This window comes from Lolium perenne, chromosome 2 (assembly GCF_019359855.2).
Source record: "Lolium perenne isolate Kyuss_39 chromosome 2, Kyuss_2.0, whole genome shotgun sequence".
Classification (NCBI taxonomy): domain Eukaryota; kingdom Viridiplantae; phylum Streptophyta; class Magnoliopsida; order Poales; family Poaceae; genus Lolium; species Lolium perenne.
This window is the reverse complement of record NC_067245.2, coordinates 21,274,650-21,301,080: the sequence shown is the minus strand read 5'-3', so window position 1 is coordinate 21,301,080 and position 26,431 is coordinate 21,274,650. Positions and strand designations below refer to the sequence as shown.

The 26,431-nt window shown below is 51.1% G+C and overlaps 1 protein-coding gene and 1 long non-coding RNA gene across 2 annotated transcripts; one reads left to right on the top strand and one right to left on the bottom strand.

The window, feature by feature from the left end:
• Positions 1–2,147: 2,147 nt before the first annotated feature.
• On the bottom strand, positions 2,148–3,775 carry LOC127331444 (probable serine/threonine-protein kinase PBL4). Its single transcript, XM_051357622.2, has 2 exons — positions 3,561–3,775; positions 2,148–3,470 (listed from the first exon to the last, which is right to left on the bottom strand). The coding sequence occupies exons 1-2, from the start codon at positions 3,619–3,621 to the stop codon at positions 2,341–2,343; spliced, it is 1,191 nt and encodes a 396-aa protein (XP_051213582.1). The 5' UTR covers positions 3,622–3,775; the 3' UTR covers positions 2,148–2,340.
• Positions 3,776–5,944: 2,169 nt separating this feature from the next.
• On the top strand, positions 5,945–26,170 carry LOC139835134 (uncharacterized). Its single transcript, XR_011750846.1, has 2 exons — positions 5,945–6,044; positions 25,862–26,170. It is a non-coding gene; the product is annotated as an uncharacterized lncRNA (long non-coding RNA).
• The last annotated feature ends 261 nt before the right edge of the window (positions 26,171–26,431 follow it).

Sequence of the window (26,431 nt, the reverse complement as noted above, 5' to 3'; positions counted from 1 at the left end):
AATAGAAAAATAAATTTGCTACAATATTTGTGGTTTCTTGCTACCATAGCATATATTTTTTGCTACCAATTCTCCGGCGAGGTTTCCGGCGATATCTCCGACGAGGTTTCCGGCGACGTCTCCGACGACATCTCCGGTGATGTCTCGAACTTTGCTACAATACCCGATTTTTTTTGCTACAATAGTACACATTTTTGCTACATCGTCTCCGGTGAGGTCTCCGGCGAGTCTCCGACGAGATCTGTGTGTATTTTGGGTGAACCGTGTTTTGCTACAATTGTGTTGATTTTGCTACAAACGAACCGTTTTTTGCTACTTTGGTACATTATAGTAGCAAAAGTGGGACTGAGATATACTGTGACACGTGTCATGATCTGGACGGTCCAATCGAGCTAATCCAACGGCTGTCCACCCGGGGGATTAGAAATCTAATCCCCCGGGGGACGCTCAGCGTGTCCCATTAATCTAAGCCAACGAGACCAGGGCCAGATCAAATTATTACCCTTTTTTTTATTGCCGCACTGATTTTCATTTTGTTGTGTTGTGTAGACCGGTTCAGCTGCGTGCGTCTCCTTGTTGTGACTCCTAGATATCATATACAATTGTACATTCGGCGTCAGGTTCCTCGTCTCCACATTTGGATTAAAGAAAATATTGATCTAGGAAAAAATATTGATCGTTTTTTTAAGATGACCTCCATAGGCCAGGTCCGGGTTCCAACTATCAACTCCTTTCGCCAGCTTTTCTCCTGTTAGATCTAAAAAAAATCATCTTCCCATCACAACAGGCTCTATTGCAAAGCTTCCATGCATAATGTTGGAAGATATTGAGAAATCCACAAAAGATACGGGGAAAAAAGAAATAAGTCTGTTATTTGGCCCCATTGCTCTCACAGCTATCCTGAAAAACCTTCTATCACGTCTTCACAGGAATGGCCCTTAGTATTGCCCACCCAATTTTTCTCTTCATTGTATTATCTTTCAGTGCAATGGCATTGTGCCAGATTAGCCATATCTTGATATTCAGGGGATCTTAGCCTTCCACAAATCCAATTTCTAGATAGATACAACTTCATGAATTTAACAATAAACCTCCCTGATTTTGACCATTTTCACTCCTGTCTGTCTTGATCAACATTCAGAGAGTCGTCAACAGATTATGTAATAGAGAAAATCTCCAATTTGGTCTATAAAGTTGTCTCGTATGTGCGCTTTGGTCACGAACTTGCAAATCGCGAATTATGGGTCAAGAAGTTGCCCGCGCGAGCGTTTTGATCATTCTGTTACAGCCAATGTTAGTTTGCTGATGTGGCCAACTAACTTTTTTGCAAATGCCCCCCTAAAAAGGTCAAACTGAGGACTAAAAATTAGAAAAAAACAAATTTTAGGGGGCAAGTTGAAAAATAAATAATTAACCACGTCAGCAAACTAACGCTCAAGTGACCAAAACCCTCTCGCGGGGCATTCAGCCGTCTCCTGTCCTTGTAGATTCGCATTCAGCCGTCTCCTGAAGCTCAGCTGCAATCTTCTTTCAGCCATCACAACATAGACACAGCTTGATCACTTAGATTTCAAAAAATACATGTAGTTTATCTTTTGTTTTTTTGTTTTGTTTTGCGGGGATGGAGCCACACAATGCATCACCTGAGAAGTCAGTTCTCCTACCACGTCCCGTTACCGGTTACCATCACTCTGTCTTTCAGATAGAGCTGTCTAACGTGTGTAGATGTTGATCTGTCAGGATAAAAGAAAAAAGAGATATGTTCAATGTGTGTGCGAGCTGTACGAGCAAGCCATTGACCGTATCCAGATGGAAATTGCTTTGCAGACAATGTAAATTCCTAGATTGCATATGCAGTTGTAGACTTGTAGATTCGTGATCACGAGACAGTTGTTATAAAACTGATTGATGGATTCTAAATTTGACGAAACGCCTGATACATGAAGATTAAAAATTGCAGATTCCTTGACCTTGACTTTTCGATCGTACAAACATGTTGATCTGCAAGATAAACGAGCAAAATAAATGTGTTCAATGTGTGTCTGAGCTGTACGAGCAAGGCATTGACGGCAGGTGTCCAAATGGCAATTGCTTGGAGCAGACATTGTGGAACACTGGATGACTGGATGCGATATCCAAATCCGGTCCAACCCCTATATACAATCCATGTCCGGTCCAACCCCTGCTTTCTTTGGATTTTTATACTGTAGCAAAACTTGATCTATCTAATCTCCAAATTCTCGTTCACTGGATCGACGAACCCATTACACATGTAATTAACGAATCAAGCAGATGATTAATCTAGGCAACTAATGAAGAAGATCGATCTAACATGCTATGCTATCCTGTGTGACGCCTATGGTCTCTGTGCACCGGCGTGGCCGATCTCGCCGCCGCCGCCGACGACGACTTGGTGGTGTTCTCCTTCAGTAGCTGCTCGAGGCAGGGGAGGACTTCGGCCATGGTTGGTCGGCTCCTGCCGTCGTTGTTGAGGCACCGGAGCGCGAGCGCCGCCACGTCCTGCGCCTGCTTCTTGTTGTACTGCCCGCCGAGCCTGGTGTCCATGACCCGGATCACCTTCCTCCTGTCCCCGACCAGCATCGGCCTCGCCCAGTCCACCAGCAGCTCCGCCGCCAGCCCGCGGGACTCGTCCAGGGCCCTCTTCCCCGTCATAAGCTCCAGCAGCACCACCCCGAACCCGTACACGTCGCTCTTGGCCGACAGGTGGCCCGTGGCGACGTACTCCGGCGCGGCGTACCCGCGCGTGCCCACGACGCGGGTGGAGACGTGGGTCTTGCCGCCGGTTGGGCCGGCCCGGGCCAGCCCGAAGTCGGAGAGCTTGGCGCGGTGGTCGGTGTCGAGGAGGACGTTGGAGGACTTGAGGTCCCGGAAGATGACGTCGCGGGAGTGGAGGAAGGCGAGCCCCCGCGCGACGTCTGCGGCGACGGCGACGCGCGTGGCCCAGGGAAGCGGCGGCTGGTTTCCGCTGCCGCGGCGGAAGAGGTGGTTCTCGAGGCTGCCGCGGAGCATGTACTCGTAGACGAGCAGCTTGTTGCTGTCGGAGTCGGAGCAGTAGCCGACGAGCTTGACGAGGTTGTCGTGGTGGAGCTCCCCGAGGAAGGTCACCTCCGTGAGCCACTCCCGGTGGCCCTGGTAGCTCTCCTTCTTGAGCTTCTTGATGGCGACCATCATGGCGTTGGTGGCGCCCGGCTTGGCCGGGGCCAGGGTGACCTCGTCGATCCAACCCTTGTACACGCACCCGAACCCGCCTTCCCCGAGGTAGGCACTGGATCCGAAGTTCTTGGTCGCCGCGCGGAGGTCGCTCGTGCTGAAGGACTTTAGTGCCGAGGCCGTCGCCGGAGGCGCCGCCGCGGGCGCGTGCTCGTCTGTGGCGTTCTTCTTCCGGTCTGAGGAACTGCTGCTCCCTTGCGCCGCCTTGGAGTTGGAGGTGCTGCTTCCTGGGATAACCTCTGAAATCATCACGACATGTATGTTAGTACAAGAATCTCCTGATGCTCATAATTTTCAGGACAAAATCTGAGAGAGGAATTTCTGCTTACTCGATGCGAAGGGAGTGGATGCATTGGCGCACTTGGCAGAGCCGCCCATGCAGTTCCCCATAGCTGAAGCTTTCTCTCCGGCACGAGCTTGATTATCTGCCCGATCGATCTCCGGGCGACCACCACGAGCTATCTGCTGCGAGCTCCAACCCAAACGGAGTGATTCAGTAGAGTACAGCCGTACTGCTCTGACGAAAAGGAGAGTATAAAGGAGAGAGCGAAGCATCCAGGCAAGGCTGGTGCTCAAAATTCAATAGAAATAGAGAGTGATGTGACGGACGGATGGTTCGACCAATCACTACGTTGACGGACTACATGTACGTCCCATTCACACCTGGTTCATTTGCTGGTCAAGCTCAGCCCGAATACAGTACTTCCAGCCGCTTAATTTAAACGTGTAGGATAGTATAGTACTACAGTATCTAAATGACGAAATGGTTTCCCGCTGCTGAAACCACCTCCGTGTTTCGCTGTCGAGAGCTTGCAGATTCGATTTGTTTAAGCTAGAACTGGTAGGTTCCTGGGAGGAGCTTCATCGGGGAAGAAGAAGAACAAGAAAGGAGCATGCGACGGATTGACGGACTTCCACGACGGTAAAAGGAAGTCGCTGCGTTTTGGAGACTCTGCCCTACCCTTTCCCTTCGTTTTAGTTTTGTTTTTGGAGACTTCAGCCACCGAAGTGTGAGGCGGGTAAGACTGCAGCTGTCGCATCGGCTTCCCTAGCAGAAGATCGCTGCTGGTTTTGATACTTTGGAAACCGGTAGCGGTAGGTATGCTCGATTCAAATAACAACGATTTGGCAAGACACACCTCATCCTTGCTAATATTATACAGTATATAGTATATTTGGATATCCAATCCTAATGGCACGTAGTAGTACGTTGCAGTGTACGTCTGCTCCCAAAACGACGGTTTTGCTTAGATCACACTTTCTCTGAACCAAATCAAAGTAGCGGGTGCGCAGTTTCATATGCTAATTTCTTCTCTATAAACTGTAGCAAGCAGACATGAGAAGTTGGGCACTTCATATGGTCACCACATCAGATTATTATACACTGAATTAAGATTGGTTAAGAAGTAGAAAACGTATGTGGAAGATGACCATTTATCTACATTTCCGTTAATTTTCACATGCTCATGCAATGCATGCACCAAAATCCGTAGTTCATTCTTAGAAAATGGAGGCAAAATACTTACCTAGAAAAAAAGTTTGTTACAAGAAACTAAAAAACTAGCAATCAAGACAAAAAAAAAAAAGAAGCTTACTCTCCCGGCATAAGGTGACCGCAAGTTTTTAGCACCGGCCATAGGCCACATCTTCATTTCTTCTCTGATTCTACTCAGGATGTCAGTGGACAAGTTGCTGGACGTGGCGGTCACGCCCGCTTCAGCCACATAGAAATTCACAGGACTTTGTGGCAGCCACAAATTATTTAGGCGGGAATACGCGGATTCCGTGGTCGCCGCTGTCCGCAACTCTGCATGTTGCTATACGCTGCTGGCTGTTGCTGCTATACGCCGTCGCCGCGAGCTGCTCCACTTCCGCTTCATGCGCTCGCTTCCAGGAGTAGTAGATACGAGCCTCCATGAACCCCGGCCGTGCGCCGTCACAAGAGTAGAGCCTCCATGACGCCCCAGAGTGCGCAGCCCGTCGGCGGCGATGTGCTAAATACGCTGTCGTTTCTTGCTTTGGCGATTTGGCCGACAGGCAGTATGGAGACGACGGGGCCGTAGTTGGCCAGCGCCATCGCGGCCGCTGCCGCCGGTCATGGATCCGGACGGCGGCTCTCGCCTCTCGATCCGGACAGCGGCTCTCGCCTCTCGATCTGGACGGCGGCGGCTGGCGAAGGGAGGGTGGGGACTGGGGACGTGCGGATCTTGAGGCAGGGGTGAGCAGAGATGCCGTCCGTCGGGATGTGGCGGCGCGGAGGAGGCAGCGAGAGAGCGGCGCTTGTCCTCGTGGCGAGGGCGACGAGCCGAGACTCGGGATAGCGAATGGGGAATTTTCTATTTCCTTCGAGGGAAACGAAAACGCGGTCAGCCGCTGGAAACCGTGGACTTCGCGGATCTGTCCACGTGTGCCACTTAAATTTCGTGAAAATCCACATACACCATTTAGACTAAAATTCACGGGCGGCGTATGTGGGCACGCGGAGTGCCGCTGCCATTTACATCCTGAGATTCTACTCTATCTCTTCCAGCGACAAGAATTATGGAACAGAGAGAGTAGCAATGAAGATAGAAGGGAGAGAGGACATGTTGTGAATTGAACATAACAGGCGACCGAGATATCTGAGGAGCGAGCGGACGCGGGCGACGCGCGTGGCGGCGCGACTCGGGCAGGCGGCGTTGGCGCAGCAGACGAGGGCGGCACGCGCGGCGGCGCGGCTCGGGAGTGCGACGTCGACGCTCCCCCCGGGCGGGAGGAGCCTGACCCTGTGGCGCCGTCCGCGGCGACCTCCTCCGGCGCTGCGCTTCAGCAAGGTAAGTTTTGGGTTCTGTCGGGTTCGTCTGATGTGCAGTGTGAGGCGGTTTCTGCTTCCGACGCCTCGGAGGGAGACGAGGAGGACTCCGACCTTGAAGCCCTCCGGCGGCGGCGGCCGGCCACCAGCACCCTGGGTGGTTTCATTCGACGGGCTCAGGAGCTCGGGGGCTCCTCGCAGTCTGTGCGCCGCCGTTCGTCCTTCGCCCCGGGCGGCAAGGGCTCGAGGTTCTGTAGCTCTGCACCGGCGGCGCCACCACGGCTCCGACGCCCAAGGGACTCTGCTCGGCCGCGCTTGTCGTCCTCCGCGTCTGCTGGGCTGGGACGCCCTCCTTCCGCGTTGGTTGGGGTTTCTCCGGTGGAGTGGCCTGACCTGGTCCCCGCGGTGTGCGGCGGTGGTCGGCGGCTCCCGCTGGGGCCCTTCGCCGGCGGTCAACGGAGTTCGCCGTGCTCTGGATCTGGGAGATCCAGTGTGTTTGAATCCGTCGGGCGGGGAAGACGAAGCTATTGGCCCTAACTGGGCCATCCAGGCCGTCGACGAGGTAGTCTCCACGCCCACGGGCCTGGAAGGCGGAACCATCCTGGCCTTGGGCCCTGAGCCTGTCTGGCCCATTTTGGCATTGCCACGGCCTGGCCCAGCCCAGCTGCGCCGCTTCACTTGGCTTTGGATGCCTAAGGGCTGCACCGATCCCTCACTAGGGTTTCCTGCTAGATCCAAGGAAGTGAGACACAGGCTCTCCGACCCCTTCGCGCCGCGACACCGCCTCCTCCGTCCGATTCCTGCCTCCCCGCCGCTCTCCCGCTCCTTTGCGGCGGCGCTCATGGCGGGCGGCTTCGCCGACGGGCGGAAACGACGCTTCGACGACAGGAGGGATGGTGATGCGGGCAGCGGGGGCGGCGGCCGCCGCCACGACGGCGGGCGGCAGGTGGCGCGTCAAGATGGTGGTGGTCGTCAAGACGGTGGTGGCGGCGGTCGCTACGATGGCGGCGGCGGCCGCCAGGAGGGGGGCACCCGGTTCCAGGAGGGCGGCGGTCGCTCCGAGGCCGGCGGCTCCCGCTTCCAAGACGACGCCTTCCGCGATCAGGAGCGCGGCCGCGGCTTCGACTACGGCCCCCCGCCTCCCTGGTGGGATGAGCAACGCTGGCGCGAGGAGGCGCTGGCGAGCCGTCGCTCTGATGGCGCCCCGACGAGGGGTGGCGGTGACCGCTCCGGCGCTGCTGGTCAGGGAGACCGCGCGGCGCAGGGTCAACGAGCTCAGCACAAGAACAAGACCAAGAAGGCCCCCGGGGAGGGTGGCCAGCAGCAGACAAAGGGTAAGGCGAAACAAAATCCACCTCGGGCAGGGGCGCCGACGGCGGGAGAATGCTTCAAGTGCGGCAGGGAGGGTCATTTTCAGTCCGACTGCACCTTCGACCCCCTGTGCGTCATCTGCAGCGGCGAGGGCCACTCCTCGGCAAGCTGCCCGTCGCGTGGGAAGGGTCTCATGCTCCAAACTATGGGCCACACCATCAATGGTGGTGGCTTCTACAACATCGACGTCGAGCCGCTGCGTGGGGGGATAGGCAATGGGAATGTCTACGCCGCCATCATCAAGTTCTGCTCGACGCCGCTATCTGAGACCCAGCTCTCTGATGAGCTGAAGCATCTGGTGACAAGGTATCAACTTGTCAATGCTTATGGATTGTAGGCGAGGGTTTAGTTGGAAGTAGAGGGTAAGTAGATCTCGAAGGTTTCAGCCGAAAAGTACTCGACGATTGTGAAAACTAGGGTTTGTAGACAATGATTCGATTATCTCTTCGTCCCTCGACTCCCCCTTTATATAGGAGGTGGAGCCGAGGGATTCGTGCTATACAAGTTACAGAGTCCGGGACGGTTTCTAACTCATCCCGCCAGATTACAAATAACACTTCCTATTACAACTCTTAACTTTCCTTAATATATCTTGGGCTCCCGAATCTTCTTATTCTTCGAGTAGTGGGCCTTCAGTAAACCCCGGGTACTATCTTCGGCAGGCCCATTTGGGATGCCTATATCAGTAGCCCCCGAGATTTTGCTTGAATCGAAGAGTCAGGGAAAATCTCCACTGTTTATTTTTACTCGAAAGCTTTAACTTTTTTATATTTCTTCACATAAAATTCTATATTGTACAGGGATACTGGTAGTTGGGGCTAGTTCATCTGACGGATCAGGTACTAGTTAACTGCTCTAGTGGCAATCCGCAAAAACCTACTTCAAGATCACGTCCCTGGACATGATCTCGGGATACTGGTGTAAACTTCGACAGGTGCCGCTTAAGGTCTTACCATTCTGTCGAGTCCCAGTCAAATTTATCGGGTACCTAACGCGTCCGTTAGGATTTTTCTTCGTATCTGTTGATACGGATAAAAGTAGCGTAGCGCAGTCTTTGGCGATGCCACGCCCAGCAGAACGGATGCAGGGTCTTACCTTCGCAAATTTGCGGCATTCAGAAATTGATCGCAACTTTGGCGTTACGAGAATATATTGTCGAGTGCTTTTCCGGCTGTTGGAATGGCACATTTTATCGAGTCAAATATGACTTATATTGCTCTCGATGGGAGTATATGTAGAGTTAATTATAACTCGAAATATACTCTCTTGCTTTTCTATCTTTTATTTTTGAACTTCATCGGGTACGCGAACAGCGTTCCCGATGGGAGTAGCCCCCGAGGCTACAGCCAAGAACTTGTGCTTGGTTGTAGGCTCAACATTTTAGTCCACCTTGTCACTATATTGTCATTATGTTCCAATATGATCTTCTTTTTATCTCTCGGGTGCGCGAACAGCGCTCCCGATGGGAGTAGCCCCCGAGGCTACAGCCAAGGACTTGTGCTTGGTTGTAGGCTCCCGCAATTTCTATACTGCCATACTCGAAATTTTACTTTTTGTCGAAGTAGCCCCCGAGCATTTGGGCAAAAACTTGTATTTGATCAAAGGCTCCCGAAGTATTCAAATAACTCCTCCTGTCGCCAATCTTCTTTTATTTTCTTGTCGGCATGCTTCCCTTAATCAAATTTACTTCATCTCTGTTTAATAGTCGTGATTTTTCTGCCACATGGGTCCATTGCTTCTACCACGTTGACACGTCGTGCAAGTGGGGGACACACGTTCTCCGCTTTTCCTGGCGCACATACGGTAACGCTTATCTCAGTAAAAATACCTTTTTACCCTTTTATCTAGAAGATTTGTTGTCACCACACGATTTCTTCATCCAACGGTGCATTGCTTCACCCGATTCTTATATAAACCTTTTTTCAACCTCCGTTCACTCCCTCGCTTGCGCCGCACATCTGTTCCTCTTCGCAAAAGCTTCCCCTGCGCCCAACTCTCTCTGATCTTCCGCACTCACGAACATTGCTTTGCCCATTGCCGTTGATGCCACCGCGTACGCGACTCACTCGCCACAAAGACTCCAGAATCCAAGATGGCCGCCGAAGATCTTGAGTGGGAGAGATCTAAAATCTCCAACCAGGACGTCAACACTCTGAAGAGGCTTGGCCTCATGAAGAAGGAAGACGCCATCCGCTTTCCCAGCGAAGAAAGCTACCCCAACCCTCCAATGGAGTACCGGGTTAGTTTCGTTGATCACCTCATCCGCGGCCTTTCGGCCCCAATTCACGATTTCCTCCGCGGCCTTCTTTTTGTTTACGGGATTCAACTGCACCAGTTGACCCCCAATTCCATCCTTCACATTTCCATTTTTATCACACTTTGCGAATGCTTCCTCGGAATCCCTCCTAATTGGGCTCTGTGGAAACGCATTTTCTGCCTCCGCCGCAATGGCTCCCACAACGCCACTTATAACATAGGCGGCGTTGTTATCTGTGTCCGAATTGACGTTGATTATTTCGACGTCAAGTTTCCTGATTCTGTTCAAGGATGGCGCAAAAGATGGCTCTATATTCACGAAGAAAGTGCCAACTCTGTGGAACACAACATAATTCCTTTCGACGGAAGTGCCAGAATTCAGCGCCGCCGTTCCTGGGACGCTGAAGCTTCCGAAGAAGAAAGAAAGGCGACAGAAGCTCTTATGTCTCGTATTCATCAGCTTCAAAATACTCGAGGCAAAGAACTATCCGGTGTTCAAATCACTGCCTACTTCCTTAGGATTAGAGTGCAGCCTCTCCAGGCTCGCAAAAATCCCCTTTGGACGTATTCTGGTGAAAACGACGCCAATAGAATCTCCAGTGATCTTTCTGCAAAGGACTTGGAAAAATTGATTCGAAGAGTTTCTCGCCTGGCCAAGAAGGATCCTATTCCCTCCTCTTGTCGCGTGGTACCATACAGCTCCGCCAATCCTCTCCCCGAGGTATGTTGTCTTCTCGAGTTTCTGTCTTGTTCCGAACTTTCCCTGCATCTCATTGTATTGATATCTCCCTAATTTTCCTTTTGTCGCTATTTTTTTGCAGAACCATCCTACTATGGCTTCCCTTCCTCCTCTTCCTGAGGATGGAGAAGTCGAAGAAAGAGCCATTGTCACAGATGACAATCAGGAAGCTCCATCTTTTGTGAACGAACCCGTGGATTCTCGAAAATCTGCGGGTAACTCCGAAGATACTTTATCGGCACAATCTCCTCCTCCCGCTGTCTCCCCAAAAGGCAAAAGGAAAAGGAATGATGTCGAAGATTCCGGCACTTCCAAAGCCGAAGAAGTTGATCCTTCACATCAGAAGGCAGCTTACGATCCTTATCTTGGATCCCTCGTCAGCTCGTAAGTCGTCTTTATTTCTTCCTATGTTTGTACTCGAAATATTTATCTTGTCTTGCTTTTTATGCTGCCGATTTTTTGATCAACAGTGATGACGAGGAAGAAGTACCAACTGTTGACGTAGCTCCTCGGACAAGCACGTCATATATTGTACTTGCCTCAGACATGCTAGTTGAAGGAGAAGAATCCTCGCCTCCTCAACAAAACGTCGTCACCACAACTCCACCAGCAAGCCCCCTTGCTCCTTCACCAAAAAGGACAAGGATTGAAACAAATCTTGAACCTGCCCTTCAATTGGGCAGCTCGTCGACTCTGCTCTTAGATGATGTAAGTTTGTCGATATCTATATTTCCGCTATTTTGCTTCTTCGCGCCTTCACTCTCTTTTTCATGCCTATGTTTATCTTGCTGTGTTCTTCTTTAACAGCCCATGATCAAAGAGCTTCTCCGCATCGGATCCCAATTTATTGGGTACCGTGAGTATGCTAGCAGAGCCGAAGGTAACAACTTTTATACTTGCCGTTTTTCCTTGACTTTTTGCTCCTGTTGCTTGTTGCGATTTTTGATCTTTCTTCTCTCTCTTTTTTATATCTCGACAGAGAAACTTGCAGAGGCCAACAAACGTGCCGACGCACTTGCTCAAAAACTTGAGCAAAGTGAGGCGGCTCGTAAGAAAGCCGAACTTGTTGCTAGCGAAGCCAAGGCCGAGGCTGATGAAGCCAAGGCAAAAGCTGCTAGTGTCGAGGAACTGCAGAAAAAACTTGAGGATACTGCATCTGCCTTAAACGAGCACAAAGCTGCACAAGCTTCTCGTGAACAGGGGATTCTCAAGCGCCTGAAAACACAAAGTCGCCGCACTTTCAGTAATATTATTGATTTCTTCTATTTTTATGAGAGCCGTTGTTTCTTATTGTTTGACCAACGCTTTGTTTCCTTGACAGACCAAACAAACCAAGATTTTGATCTGGCGAATCCTGTCGATGACCCTCTCCTTGACGCACTTTCCTATCTGGAGCTGCATGGGTCCGAAATTCGTGAAGGCGTGGCAAATGCTAATGCAGGATTGTCGGCGTTGTTCCCCTACTTCTTCCCGAAGAAAGAGGAGCCCTCGACTTTCCTTAACCTTGCCAAGATGTTCAATTCATCAGAAGACCTTGGACTGAAGATGCGCCAAGAAAATATGAAAATTGCCGTCGAAAGCACTGTTGCTTTGGTTGCTGACAGTCAACAAGCTGTTGATTGGACGAAAGTTGGCGACACCGAGCAGATAGAGCAATCAAAATGGAGGTCGCTCATTAAGGCAGCCAAGCCCAACACGAAGAAGATCTTGGCCTATCTCGGGATCAAACCAGCGTCGACTCCTAGCTCATCAAGGCCGGAGGTCTAGTTGCATGCCTCTTTATTTTTCTTTCTATGTTTCTTTTGCTCTTGTCGCCAAAGGAGTCATTTGGCGACACGTACTTCCTTAGCTCCACTGTAATGCCTTTGTAATTATTCCGAGAGATTAATGAAAACTCTATCTTTGCTTGTTGTTTGATGTTGTCTTGTCTAAATTTCAGTTGATATTTGATAACTATACTCCGTCTTCCGCTCCTTCCAATATTTCGCCTTCTTCTTCTCGCTCGAGGAGAGCTTTTCTTGATCTTGCACCTGTCGAAGATACCTTGTCGCAAGAACTGGATGAACTTCGACAACAACTTCAGTATGCGAAGAAACAAACACTTGTGATGATGGAGAAGTCTCATAAGTCATCTGAAGCCGAAAAAATTGCACTTCAGCAAGCTCTCGAGGCCGTGGCTGCTAAGGAAATTGCTGCTTCCGAGGCTGAAAAGGCGACTACTCGAGAAAATTTCATGCTCGAGTTAATGAATGAAGCCAGTGCAGATATGTCGGGTATGCTTGTTTCATCCTCCGATATCTTTCATCTTCATGCTATGTCTCTTAAAGGTTTCTACTTCGTTGTTTTGATAGGTTCCTTTATTGATCTTTGCTGCCGAGGAAGAGAGGGTAAATACTAGGACGAACCTCCTTGTTAACCTTTCCCTTGACCATGGTTCTCTGTTTTGGGCTACTCCGGAAAGGACCCGCCAAATCGTCAGGTTTCAGGATCGCACCTCTCAAACTCGCGACTTCCTTGACTTCTGTACCAAGACCTTGTCTAGTGTTTAAAACTACATTTGTCCTCGGATCATTCAAACAAAAACTCTTCCTGAGTTAATAGAGAAATTCAAAGAAGCTCTCAGGATCCATGACTTCGTCAAAGCTCAATTGGTAGCTGGCGCCGTGATTTGCTCTTATCATGCTTCAGATCTGCCACTCAAATCTTGACCTTACCCAAGTTGTCGCGAAAGTTCATCGAAGGTAAAACGTCGAAGAGTTGGTGTTGACCGAATTAACACGAAGGTTTCGCACAGTAGCCGAAGAAATGATTGAAGACCTTCTTCGGATGGACGCCGATTTTTTTGCCGATGGTCATTATGCTGATTTTCTTGGCGCTGCTCCTGAAGAAAACAGAGTTACCCTTGATGACATATTGAATCAAGGCTAGCTATTTTCCCCTTGTAGATAATTCTTCTTTGTGACCCATGACTATGATTATATTATGAAGCAATCATTATATTTCTATGTTTGTCTAGCCCCCGAGTGTTTTGGTGACTCTTTACTGTATTTGTATATTGCGAGGTTTTGAACCAAGGCATTTATGTATTTATGGCGAATATGAGCCCCCGAGCTTCTTTATTGAGTACTATTTTGTATTTTTATTGACTCACGAGGTATTTTAATACCAAGGCAAGGCTTTTCTTTTTCGATGAACTATATTGAAATTCGTCGGAGCAGAGACTTTAAGCATGTCGATAAAGAAAAGGTTATATTGACACTATCTTTATTATATTGCAGCACCGCGAGCCCGCCTCGTTAAAAACCTTTCCCGGCCCCACTCGGTGCCCCGAAAAAGGAAAAGAGTGCGTCTGAAAACTCGCGGGCGTTTCAGTACATTGAAGTTTTACAAGGACTATTTTTCAACTCTAGGCGTAGAACCGCCACTTTGAGTTGCGCCACGTTCCAGGGGTTTGGCTCCTCCACCCCTGTCTTCTTGTCCTTTATCCCTGTATGCTCCTCCTCCGATTACTTCCGTGACAATGTAAGGGCCAAGCCATGGTGACTCGAGTTTTTCATGACTTTTTGCGTGAGCCGAAGAACTAGGTCTCCCACCTGAAAAGATCTTGGCCGCAAACGTCGATCGTGGTAATTCTTCAAGTCCTGTTGGTATTTGGTTACCCGAGACAGTACTTCATCTCGAGCTTCATCAAGTGCGTCGACATCATCTTCTAGCGCTTTTCTCGACACTTCTTCGTCATATTCGACGACGCGTGGAGAGTTGTGCTCTATCTCGATTGGTATCTGCTTCGCTCCATGAACCAAGAAAAATGGAGTTTCTGTGTTCTTTGTGTTTGGTGTTGTTCGGATGCTCCACAATACACTTGGTAGTTCTTACGGCCAGGTATGTCGAGCTTTTTCCGATGGTCCTAACAAGCGTTTCTTGATGCCATTGCAGATGATGCCATTGGCTTTCTCGACTTGCCCATTGGTTTGAGGATGTGCAACTGACGCAAAGTGCAACTTGATACCCACCTCTTCGCAATAATCTTTGAATTCGTGGGATGTGAAGTTACTGCCGTTGTCTGTGATGATGCTGTGGGGCACTCCAAATCTGAAGACGAGGCCTTTTATGAATTTTACTGCGGATGCTCCGTCTGGTGAATTTATCGGCTTCGCTTCTATCCACTTTGTAAATTTGTCGACAGCTACTAGCATATACTCCTTTCCTCCTGGCCATGATTTGTGTAACTTGCCCACCATATCAAGTCCCCATTGGGCAAAGGGCCATGACAATGGTATTGGTGCTAGCTCTGCCGGAGAGTGAGGTTTTGCGGCAAACCTTTGACACGCGTCGCAAGTTCTTACTATGTCCTTGGCGTCCTCGATTCTTGTCAACCGGTAGAATCCTGCCCGAAAAACCTTGGCTGCAATAGCTCGACTACTTGCGTGGTGGCCACATATTCCTTCGTGTACATCCTTCAGAATTATTCTTCCTTCTTCGGGTGTGACACATCTTTGCAGACGCCTGAAATACTCCGCTTGTACAATTCCCCTTTGACTACCGTGAAAGCTTTGGAGCGTCGAAGGACTCGCCGTGCCTCCACTGGCTCGGCGGGGATTTCATTCCGAGGATGTACGATATGTACGTCTGCATCCATGGTATCTGTATCACCATGACCAGGTCCTGATCTTCTTCTTCTTCCTCTTGCTTTTCCTTGGTAACCCCCGAGGGTTTCTTCTCCTTCTTTTTTGATTTTGTCGATTTGGTGGATCTCTCTGTTATCTCTTCCCAGAATACACCTGGCGGAACTGCAAGGCATTGCGACCCGATGTTTGCAAGAACGTCGGCTTCGTCGTTGCTCAATCTACTAATATGATTTACTTCGCATCCATCGAACAACTTCTCGAGCTCGTTGTACACCTCCTTGTATGCCATCATGCTATCATTGACTGCGTCACATTGGTTCATAACTTGCTGAGCCACCAATTGTGAGTCGCCAAAGATTTTTAGTCGAGTTGCACCGCAGGCTTTCGCCATCTTCATCCCGTGTATGAGAGCCTCATATTCTGCTTCATTGTTAGATGCGTTAGGGAACGTCATCCGAAGGATGTACTTCAACTTGTCGCCTTCAGGTGATATGAGTACTACTCCTGCGCCAGCCCCTTCTAGTCTTTTGGACCCATCAAAGTTCATGGTCCAGGTTCTCGACAAGTCTGGAGGTCCTGTGTTTTGCAACTCCATCCACTCTGCGATGAAGTCTGGCAAAACTTGCGACTTGATTGCTTTTCTTTTTTCATACGTGATGTCCCGAGGGGAAAGTTCTATTCCCCAAAGGGAGACATGACCCGTAGCTTCTGGATTGTTTAGTATATTTGACAAGGGAGCTTCATTGACCACTATGATCGGGTGTGCCGAAAAATAGTGGCGCAATTTTCGTGCTGTTGTGAACACTCCATATGCTAGCTTTTGGTACTGAGGGTACCTTTGTTTTGAGGGCGACAAAACTTCGCTCACGAAGTATCGGCCTCTGCACTCCATGGATTTCCCTTCTTCTTCTCTTTCAACAACTAACACCGTGCTAACCACTTGGGGTGTGGCTGCAATATACAGCAGGAGAGGTTCCTTTTCCTTTAGCGCCACCAAAATTGGTGGTGTCGAAATTGTGCGCTTCAAATCCTCGAAAGCTCTGTCGGCCTCTTCATTCCATTGGAATTTATCTCCTTGCTTTATCAGAGCGTAAAATGGTAACGCTTTTTCTCCCAGTCTGGCGACGAATCTGCTCAAAGCTGCGACTCGCCCAGTTAGCTGATGTATCTCTTTCAACTTTGTTGGCTTCCTCATTGTTACTATAGCTTGTATTTTGTCGGGATTTGCTTCAATCCCTCTTGCTGAAACTAGGAACCCCGAAGTTCTCCTCTTTGGGACGCCAAAAGAACACTTCGTCGGGTTCAACTTCAGGCAGAATTTGTCGAGGTTGTCAAAAGTTTCTTTGAGGTCCTCGATCAGCGTTGCCCCCTTTTTTGACGTTATGACGACATCATCGATGTATACTTGCACGTTTTTCCCGATCTGTGTCGCTAAACACTTCTGCATCATCCTCTGATATGTTGCTCCCGCATTTTTTAGACCAAAGGGCATTGTCTTGTAGCAGAACACGCCGTAAGGTGTAATAAATGCTGTTTTGGCTTCATCATCTTCTTTTAATCTGATCTGGTTATAACCAGAGTATGCATCCAAAAAGGAAAGACGTTCACAGCCTGCCGTGGAGTCGATGATTTGATCGATCCTTGGGAGGGGAAAGTGATCCTTAGGACAATGTTTATTGAGACACGTAAAGTCGACGCACATGCGAAGGACTGTCGTGTGTTTCTTCGGCACCATCACTGGGTTAGCTACCCATGTGGCTTCTGTAGATATCTCTTTGATAAAACCAGCCTCCTCAAGTCGATTTATTTCTGATAGCATGGCTTTGCGGTTTGGTTCCGAAAAACGCCGCAAAGGTTGTTTGATTGGTCTCGCTACTGGATCCAAGTTTAGGTGGTGCTCGGCAAGTTCCCTGGGTACTCCTGGCATGTCAGCTGGACACCATGCGAAGATTTTCCAGTTCTCACGGAGGAACTTGACGAGCGCGCTTTCCTATGCGATATCCATGTCGTTTGCGATAGATGTCGTCTTTTTTGGGTCTGTCGGGTGAATCTGCACCTCTTTTGAATTTTTCTCGGTATTGAAAGTTGATTCTTTGTTTGGCCTTCCAACGTCTGGCAGTACGTCGTAATCAGTCATGCTTTTTGACGCCAAGTACTCAGCTTGCATCCCGAAAGTTTCTGACAGCCGGTGAAAGTCCTTATCGCACTTATCGGCTAAGGCAAAGCTTCCTTTGACTGTGATTGGTCCCTTTGGTCCAGGCAACCTCCACAGCAGGTATGTATAGTGTGGTACCGCCATAAACCTAGCATATGCTGGTCGTCCCAACAGAGCGTGGTATTGCGACGGAAAATCCACGACTTCAAATTCGAGCCTCTCGATTCTATAATTTTCTCGGGTCCCAAACTGAACGTCAAGATTGATCTTCCCCAATGGATAACTTGGTTTCTCCGGTGTGATGCCGTGGAACCTTGTGTCTGTTGGTTTCAAGTTTGCTAAGGATATGTTCATCTTCCTCAATGTATCTGCATACATAAGGTTTAGGCTGTTGCCGCCGTCTATGAACACTCGAGAGACATCAAATCCCGCGATAACTGCTGGCAGAATAAGTGCTGACTGCCCTGGTCGAGGAACTTGCTGCGGATGATCTGCTATGGTGAAGCCAATATCTTGTCCTGACCAATTAAGATACTCAACTGTTGGTGGAGGCATTTTTTCTGCCATAAACACCTGTCGTGAGATTACTTTCTGAGCTCTATTGGACGGCCTTCCCTTCTGAATCATCGACACCGCTCCGTTGGAGTTAGGATCAACATAAGGTGGTGGTGTAGGTGCTGCCGCTATTCTGAGCTGATGCCGATTGTCGTCTGTAATCGCGGGAGGAGGCGGCAAGTGAATCTCGCTTCTGGGTTCCCGAGGATTTCTCTGTGTTGCTCGCGCGTTAGCGTTTTCTGCATACCGCAACATTGCCTGAAAATTTCGACAGTCTTTCTGCAGGTGCCCGACTGTCTTTTACCGTTGCTATCGAGGAAAAAGTGCATCTGACACGGTCCATTCATCATCTCTTCAGGGGACACAAAAGGCCTTGGGAATCTAGGCCCGCTATTTTGCCTGTTGCGTGAATCATCCCTGTTATCACCTCGCTGCTCATTGCTTCTCTGATAATCATCTCTGTTGCTTCCTCCTGTGTTTGCCCGAAAGCCTGCCGAAATTTGCCCTGGAGCGTCATAGTTCGGATACTGCCGAGGAAATCGTCGCCTTGGTTGATAGTTTCGACCGCGGTCCTCCTCTGGTGACCTGTGCCGTTTGTTGTGGACAGCATCTTCTCCATCTGCCCATCTGTTTGCTATCTCCATTAACGCGGATATTGTCTTTGGATTGGTCCTTCCCAAGTCCTCGACAAAATCTCCACGCCTAATTCCTGCGACAAACGCATCTATTGCTCTCTCGTCAGATATATTTTCTGCCGAGTTTTTGATGATATTCCACCTTTGGATATACTTTCTCATTGGCTCGTCTGGCTTTTGTCGACATGCTCTCAACTCCTCTAACGACGCAGGTTTTTTGCACGTGGATCTGAAGTTCTTGACGAACACATCCTCGAAACTTTCCCACTGTCGATGGATCCTGGAGTGAGTTTCTTTATCCAAGATCGTGCGGCTCCACTCAAATGAACCTGGATGCTTTGCATAGCTGTTGCCCTGGTTCCTCCTGTGAGCTTCACCGTCTCCAGATAGTCGACTAGCCAATCCTCTGGATCTTGAAGGCCGTCGAACTTTTTGAAATTATCGGGTAACTTGAATCCCGAGGGGACTCGAGTTTTTCGGACTCTCCTCGTGAAGCATGGTAAGCCGCACATATCTTCGTCGTTAAGCTCTGGAGATTGCCGATGATCCCTTCTGCTTTGCCGCGCTCTGTCGACCCTTGCTTGTGCTGCTGTGTCTCTTGCTCCACTTGGTCCTTCGAGTCTTTGCTGCCGCTGTTGCTGCTGCAGGTCGTGGACTATTTTGCCTTGCCGCTCCTTCGGGAGGCGTTGATACAAATGCTGTCCCCATAGCTCCAACTCCTGCTACCGCCATATTGTACAATGTTTCCCTTGGATCACCTGGAGGTGGTTTAGATGCAAGGATAAAAGCATGTGTCGCCATATACCCAGCTTCTGGTGTCTTAGGGATGATGTTTCCTCTTGTATCTATCGACATGAAGGACATGTCGAGGTTTTGGACCAAGTGTTCTCTTTCTGCTTCGGGTATGTGTTGCAGCCTTGATCTTGCTCTGTTCCGCGCCTCCCTGTGGCTATCACCCGAAGTTCTAGATTGGCGACTTAGATCTGCCCTTCTCCTGCTGGATGCAGAAGCTGCCTCCTTTCTCCTGTTCAACTCAGCTGTCTGTTTTTCCAATTCCCTGGCAGCTCGTGCGAGCCTATATTGATATGCTTGTAATTCCTCTGGTGTGGCCGTGGTAGCCATTGGTTCTGTACCGTTCATAGCTCTCGCGGCTCTGTCCCACGCTGCTTGTGAAAGTTGAACTCTATCTCGCGGCTCTGGCCCGACGTATTTGTTGCCCAGGCCTTGTCGCAGATTGGAGGGATCGACGTATGGATTTCCCAGATCGTCGAAAGCCTCAGATGTTTCCTCTTGATCTTCAATGGCATAAATCTGATGATACTTCGTACTCAGATCTATGTTGGGTTTGGTGACATCATCGTTGAGATTGATGAAGACCTTGCCCATCGTGATAGATTTGTCGATGAAGTCATAATCGTCGACATCGCTTGAGCCATCGCTTATATATGAGTCCGTTAGATGACTCAAACGACATGTCGTTGAAGATCTTGGCGAGTTTCTCTCTTGCTCTGGTGCTGACGTAGCGTGTCGTCGAAGTTTCTTCTTCTCCTGACTCGGTTGACGATGCATAGCTTGAAAAATCGGAATCGACCGCCGACGATCCCGATGAATTCGGAGTTTCGACACGATACGATCCCTCCTTCTCGACGCGGAAGTGAAACCTTCCGAACGTCATCTCCATGGGCTCCGCCAGATACGCATATGCATCCAAACGGGAGGGTGGGTGAGGAACAAAATCGACAAGACCAGCAGCAATCTGTTTACCTCGATCCATTGTGTTGCTTGCGGTTGACGATGTCGAAGATCTTGAACGTGCCATCGAGATCAGATCCTTACGCCTCTAGTTCCCACAGACGGCGCCAATTGACAAGGTATCAACTTGTCAATGCCTATGGATTGTAGGCAAGGGTTTAGTTGGAAGTAGAGGGTAAGTAGATCTCGAAGGTTTCAGCCGAAAAGTACTCGACGATTGTGAAAACTAGGGTTTGTAGACAATGATTCGATTATCTCTTCGTCCCTCGACTCCCCCTTTATATAGGAGGTGGAGCCGAGGGATTCGTGCTATACAAGTTACAGAGTCCGGGACGGTTTCTAACTCATCCCGCCAGATTACAAATAACACTTCCTATTACAACTCTTAACTTTCCTTAATATATCTTGGGCTCCCGAATCTTCTTATTCTTCGAGTAGTGGGCCTTCAGTAAACCCCGGGTACTATCTTCGGCAGGCCCATTTGGGATGCCTATGTCATCTGGTGGATGAGCTATGGGACTGGCAAGTGCAGCGCCTCTCGGACTCTGAGTTCTCCGTCGTCTTCCCCACTCGCCAGACCTTGAAGCTGAGCACCGGGAGCGGGAAGCTCCACCTCCCCCTCAGCAAGATGGATACTGAGATCCGTGAGGCCTTCCTGGCCCCCAAGCCGAGTCTGGTCCTCCCCTCTGTCTCGGTGCGCCTGTCGGGGGTCCCGGAGGACCTCATGACCAGGGACCGCCTTATGGCGGCTTTCACCATGATTGGGAGGCCGTTCGACGTTGACGAGCTCTCTATCCAGAAGCGCGATCGTGAGCCGATACGCATGCGCTTCAACTGCCGCTATCCGGACCGCATCAAGGGCTCGGTCCAAGTCTTCGTCAATGGAGAGGGCTTCATTGTCGGAGTTCAAGCAGAGGCTCCGCCTCGTGGGTCTTCGGGTGCGGGGTCAGGGGGCCCTCCACCGCCACCAAACAACAATCTTGACGACGAGGACTCCGATGAAATCCCATCTGATAGCGAATGGAACAAACACCATCGCAGCCAAGATAAGAACAAAGAGGCGGCGAAAGACAAGGGAGGGGCATCCGGCCCCTCAAGCTCCAACCCACCGGTGTCGACGCATGGCATGCAGGGGCTGCCAGCATCCTCTTCCCTCGCCCTCACGGCTGCTCCGTTTGATGAGTACGGCTCCAACATTGGCGCTGCTACGGAGTTCCTCCCCTCCCTCACCATCCAGGAACCGGCCAAGCACAAAATGGTTGTGCATCTCGTGGCGCCGGCAAGTGCGGCGGAGGGGTCCCGCCTCCTTGCTGATGACTCCCTGGACTCGGCTGATCTTGACTCTCAGATCACCGACCCGGCGCCTTCTTGGGTGGAGGACAGCCAACTGGCGGAGGGCCCGCCGGCTAAGCTGGCCAAGCTCTCGCTGCCCGCGAGCCCTGGCCACGTGGATGATGTTGAGGTGGTGGACGCCTCAGAGGGCGAGGGTGGGGAGCTGCCGAGGCACTCCGAGGCTGATGGACATGACGACCTCCTCAAGGATCTGTCCGAGGTGACCCCCGTGGCGCAGGCCCACCGTTCCAAGGCCGTCTACTCCAAGCGGGCGTCCACGACTGTGAGGAAGAGCTCGAGGTCCCAGGGAGCGGCGGCTGGCACCTCTGCGCTCCTCCGCGCCTAGAGGTGCACGGCTGAGAAGAAACTGGAGGGCAAGGCCGACAACATCAACACCAAGGACAAAGGTAACGATTTCGTCATCCTTGACCTCCTCTCTGATGCGCATTTATCTTCGGTCGTTCGCGATAGCTGTATGGTGTTCTCGCCTAGGGTGGGCAACTCGGGTGAGGCCCTCTCCATCATCAGGGCAAAGGAGAGGGTGCAAGCCGCTCTCGCCGAGACTGCGCGACGTCTGGAGCTGGAGGCTGCGGCGGCCAAGGCCACGGCGGATGCTCTAAGGGAAGAGCATGCCGGGGGTGAGGCGGTGGCTGAACCTCCCGCTTCTACCGCGGGGGCCTGTGAAGCTTCGTCGCACCCGGCCGGGGCAGGGGCCCCGGAGCCAGCTCCCATGTCACCGGCGACCATCACGGGGGCCTGTGAAGGATCCGGCCCCTTGCGTTCTCGTCCACGAAGGAAGTGTGCTAAGGCCCCAGTGCTCGTTGTCTCCAAGAGACAGTACAAGAAGCGTGCTCCTAAATGAGAGCCTTAATCTACAACATGCGGGGCTTTGGGGGACAAGGGCGTCGTACCCAGCTCCGTGATTACATGCAACGTGACAGGGTGGACATTCTTGGCCTACAGGAGATGGTCAGACAAGACTTCACGGACTCGGAGCTACGGAGCCTCGAGTGCGGCGGCCAGTTCTGCTAGAACTGGTTGCCGGCCACAGGACAATCCGGGGGGATACTCCTGGGGTTCCGTGATGCCTGCTTGGAGGTTGGGACCTGGCGGAAAGGGAGGTTCTTCATCAGCGCCGACCTTTTCCATCGTAGCCGAAGGGTCAAATGGACCTGCATTCTGGTCTATGGCCCGACTGACCACTCCAGGACTAGGGAGTTCCTGGAGGAGCTGTCTGCTGAGGTGGGTAACTGTAGGTTTCCCCTCATTGTGGGGGGCGACTTCAATCTCATTCGCGGACCTAGGGATAAGAGCAATGCTAATGTCAATTGGCCTAGGGTGCGCCTATTCAACGACACTATTGCCTCCCTCTCCCTCCGTGAGCTCAATCGAACCGGGGCTAGGTTCACTTGGACCAATAAGCAGCTTTCCCCTATCCGCTCGGTCCTTGATAGGGTCTTCGTCTCTCCGTCTTGGGAGACGCTCTTCCCTCTGTGCTCTCTGTCGGCGGTCACCCGTGTGGGCTCTGACCATTGTCCCCTCCTCTTGGATGATGGCGAACATGGGATTCGCCGGCCCGCGAGGTTTTTCTTCCAATCTTGGTGGCTTAGGGTAGCCGGTTTTGAACAAATGGTCAAGAATAAGTTGACCTTCTGTATCCAAGAGTTGGGACCTCACCGATGCAGCATTGATCTTTGGCAATGCATCGCGAGATGCCTTCGCCAACATCTGCGGGGTTGGGGGGCCAATCTTGGCAAACTGCGGAGGGAGGCTCGGGATAACCTCCTCTCCCAGGTTAAGGAGCTTGACGAGCTCGCAGACTCGTCCGGACTCGATGAGGAGGGTTGGGCCCTCCGTTATTTCCTAGAGGACCAGATCGTCCAGCTGGATGGCGCGGAAGAAGATTACCGGCGACAACGCAGCAGGCTGCAATGGACCCTTAAAGGGGACTCCTGCACCGCCTTCTTCCATGCCTTCGCCAATGGGAGGCATAGGAAGTGTCTTATTCCTCGCATGCTGACGGAAACTGGGGAGATTTCCGACCAGCAAGAGATGATGGGGCATGTTTACCAGTTTTACCAAGGCTTGATGGGTGCTGAGGGGGAGGAGAGGGTCTTCTCCCTTGCCCAGGACCTATGGCCGGCTGCCAAGAGAATCTCCGACGAGGAGAATAGGGGTTTGGAGCTTACCTTTACCGCTGAAGAGCTGGATGAGGTTCTGGAGGGCATGAAACCCGACTCGGCCCCGGGCCCAGACGGGCTACCGGTCTTCTTTTTCAAGAAGTTCTGGGATATCCTTAAATCTCCCATTCTCCAGATCCTCAATGACTTTGCCCTAGGGAGGGTCGACATCGCGCGCCTTAATTTTGGAGTCATATCCCTCATTCCGAAAATCCAGGGAGCTGACACTATCAAGCAGTTTAGGCCTATCGCTCTCATAAACGTTATTTTTAAATTCGTCGCCAAGGCTTATGCTACCCGTCTCGCACCTCTTGCGCATAAGACTATAGACCGTAGTCAATCGGCCTTCATCCGGGGCAGAGGCCTGCACGAGGGTGTGCTCGCCCTGCATGAGATTGCCCATGAGCTGAGGGTCAAGAAGCTCAAGGGCCTTCTCCTCAAACTGGACTTTGAGAAAGCCTTCGATCGGGTAAGTTGGGATTTCCTGAGAGAAGTGCTGTTGAGGAAGGGTTTCTCTCCCATGATTGTCCACCGCTTGATGCAGCTGGTCTCGGGTGGCCAGACTGTTGTCAACGTTAACGGCGTCATCGGGGAGAACTTCTGGAATGCTCGTGGTGTGCGGCAAGGCGACCCGCTATCACCGATCCTGTTTGACTTCATGGTGGACTCGCTGGCGTCTATCATTGCCAGGGCCACCGAGGCTGGGCACCTCAAGGGTGTGGTGTCCCACCTCATCCCGGGCGGGATCACGCACCTCCAATACGCAGATGACACCCTGATTCTGCTGGAACCCTCCGAGGTGGGGCTCGCCAATCTTAAGCTTCTGCTTCTCTGTTTTGAGAACATGTCGGGACTTAAGATCAACTTCGCGAAGAGCGAAGTGGTTGTGACAGGGGTCACGGACAGGGTGCGTCAGAGGGTGGCTGACTCCCTTAACTGCAAGCTCGGGAGCTTACCGTTTCACTACCTTGGCCTACCGGTTAGTGACCGCCCCCTCTCAGTCGCGGACTGGCACTTCCTCACTGAGAAGGTTGGCCACCGGGTTGAGCCTTGGCAGGGCCTTTTCTTGGCGTCCGCTGGGAGGCTTGAGCTTACCAACTCTTGCCTCTCCAGCCTCCCGTTGTTTGCCATGGGACTCTATTTGCTTCATGACACGACTCATGCAGCCATGGACAAGCACAGGTCCCGCTTCTTTTGGGAGGGAGTGGGGGCCAAACGCAAGTATCATATGGTGGACTGGGCTACGGTGTGCAAACCCCGGGTGTTTGGAGGGTTGGGTATCCTCAACACCAAGTCCATGAATATCGCCTTGATGGTAAAGTGGATCTGGAAGATCTATCAGAACGCTGAAGGCCTGTGGGCAGACCTTCTTAGGGCCAATTACCTGGGGGACCATGATCTATTTCCCCTGGCGGTTCCCACCAAAGGATCTCAATTCTGGAATGCCATACAAAAGATCAAATGGTACTTTAAATTGGGTGCTAAGCACCAGGTTCACAATGGGCGTCGAACCTACTTCTGGTTGGACTGGTGGACGGGTACAGGGCCCCTTCGCTTCACCTTTCCGCCGTTGTTTGCTTGCTGCGACAATCACTTTGCTACTATCCAGGGGGTCAGGACCAACGAGGGATGGCGGATAAGGTTCCGTCGCACCTTCGGCTTAGCCGAACGAGTCGAATGGGACAATCTCTGCAGGATTTTTGACCTCTCGCCTGCTTCTGATGGCGAGGACGTAGTCCGTTGGGCCCTGGAACCATCTGGGGAGTACTCCACCAACTCGATGTACTCCAAACTGTCCCGAGGGGGGACGGTTACCCACTTTAAGGAGATTTGGCGCACGAGGGTTCCGCCGAAGATCAGGGTGTTCTTATGGCAACTTATCCGTGGTAGGCTTCCCTCCGGGGACCAATTGCTCAAGCAGAACGGGCCATCGGATGGGCGATGCGCCCTTTGTGGGGAATGGGAAACTTGCGATCATATCTTCTTCACTTGTCACATTGCGAGTTTTATGTGGGCAGGGATTAGGGATCTTCTTGCCTGCTCTTGGGACCCAGCAGGGGCTGCGGACTTTGTAGCCATTGCCAACAGCTTGACGGGCAGACTTCGTAGGATAGCTTGGTACACCTTCGCTGCCCAGAGTTGGGCGCTATGGAACATCCGCAACAAGCTTTCTATTGAAGGCTCCCTGATATCCAGCCCGGCTGATGCTATCTTCAAAATGTCTATCTACATGCAGAGTTGGAGGGTACTGGTCAGACGGAAGGACCGCCCGCTGCTGGACGTGGCACTGGATGAGGTTAGGAGGCTACACGCGAGGATCAGGGCCGGAGACGCTGACGACATCGACATCCTGGGTGGACTGACGTTTTCTTCCTGCGCGCCGCTCCTCTCCACTCTCTGGCTGTTTATTTTTCTATGTGTTTCAGACATGGGTACTTGTATGGCAGCACTTGTCTTTGGAGGTTTCCGTTCTGTGGTGTGTGTTGTATCGACTCTTATCGCTTTATTAATTTAAAGCTGGGCCTATGGCCTTATGTTTAAAGGACATGTTGTTGCTGAAAACACATGTTTTTCTTTCGCTCCAAAGCTCCCATGAAGCAACGCCATGGGTTTGCAATAACAAGAGGAGCCTTCAACAATTCAAAATCATATGGAAAACCGGCAAGTGAAAAAAGTGTGTTGCTTGCGAAGTGGGGAAAGCATGCAATTCGTCCATCCACGACGAAAGTGTAAGGGTACATTGCCCCTATGTGTGGTTTTGGTAATTAATGACAATCCCTATGGACTAATGTTTTTATTGAGTTTA

Excerpts from the sequence above, each read along its gene's own strand:
- LOC127331444 (XM_051357622.2), bottom strand. The coding sequence starts at position 3,621 with ATGGGGAACTGCATGGGCGGCTCTGCCAAGTGCGCCAATGCATCCACT. Across the intron at positions 3,471-3,560 it reads ATCCACTCCCTTCGCATCGA|AGGTTATCCCAGGAAGCAGC; the intron begins GTAAGCAGAAAT and ends TGATGATTTCAG.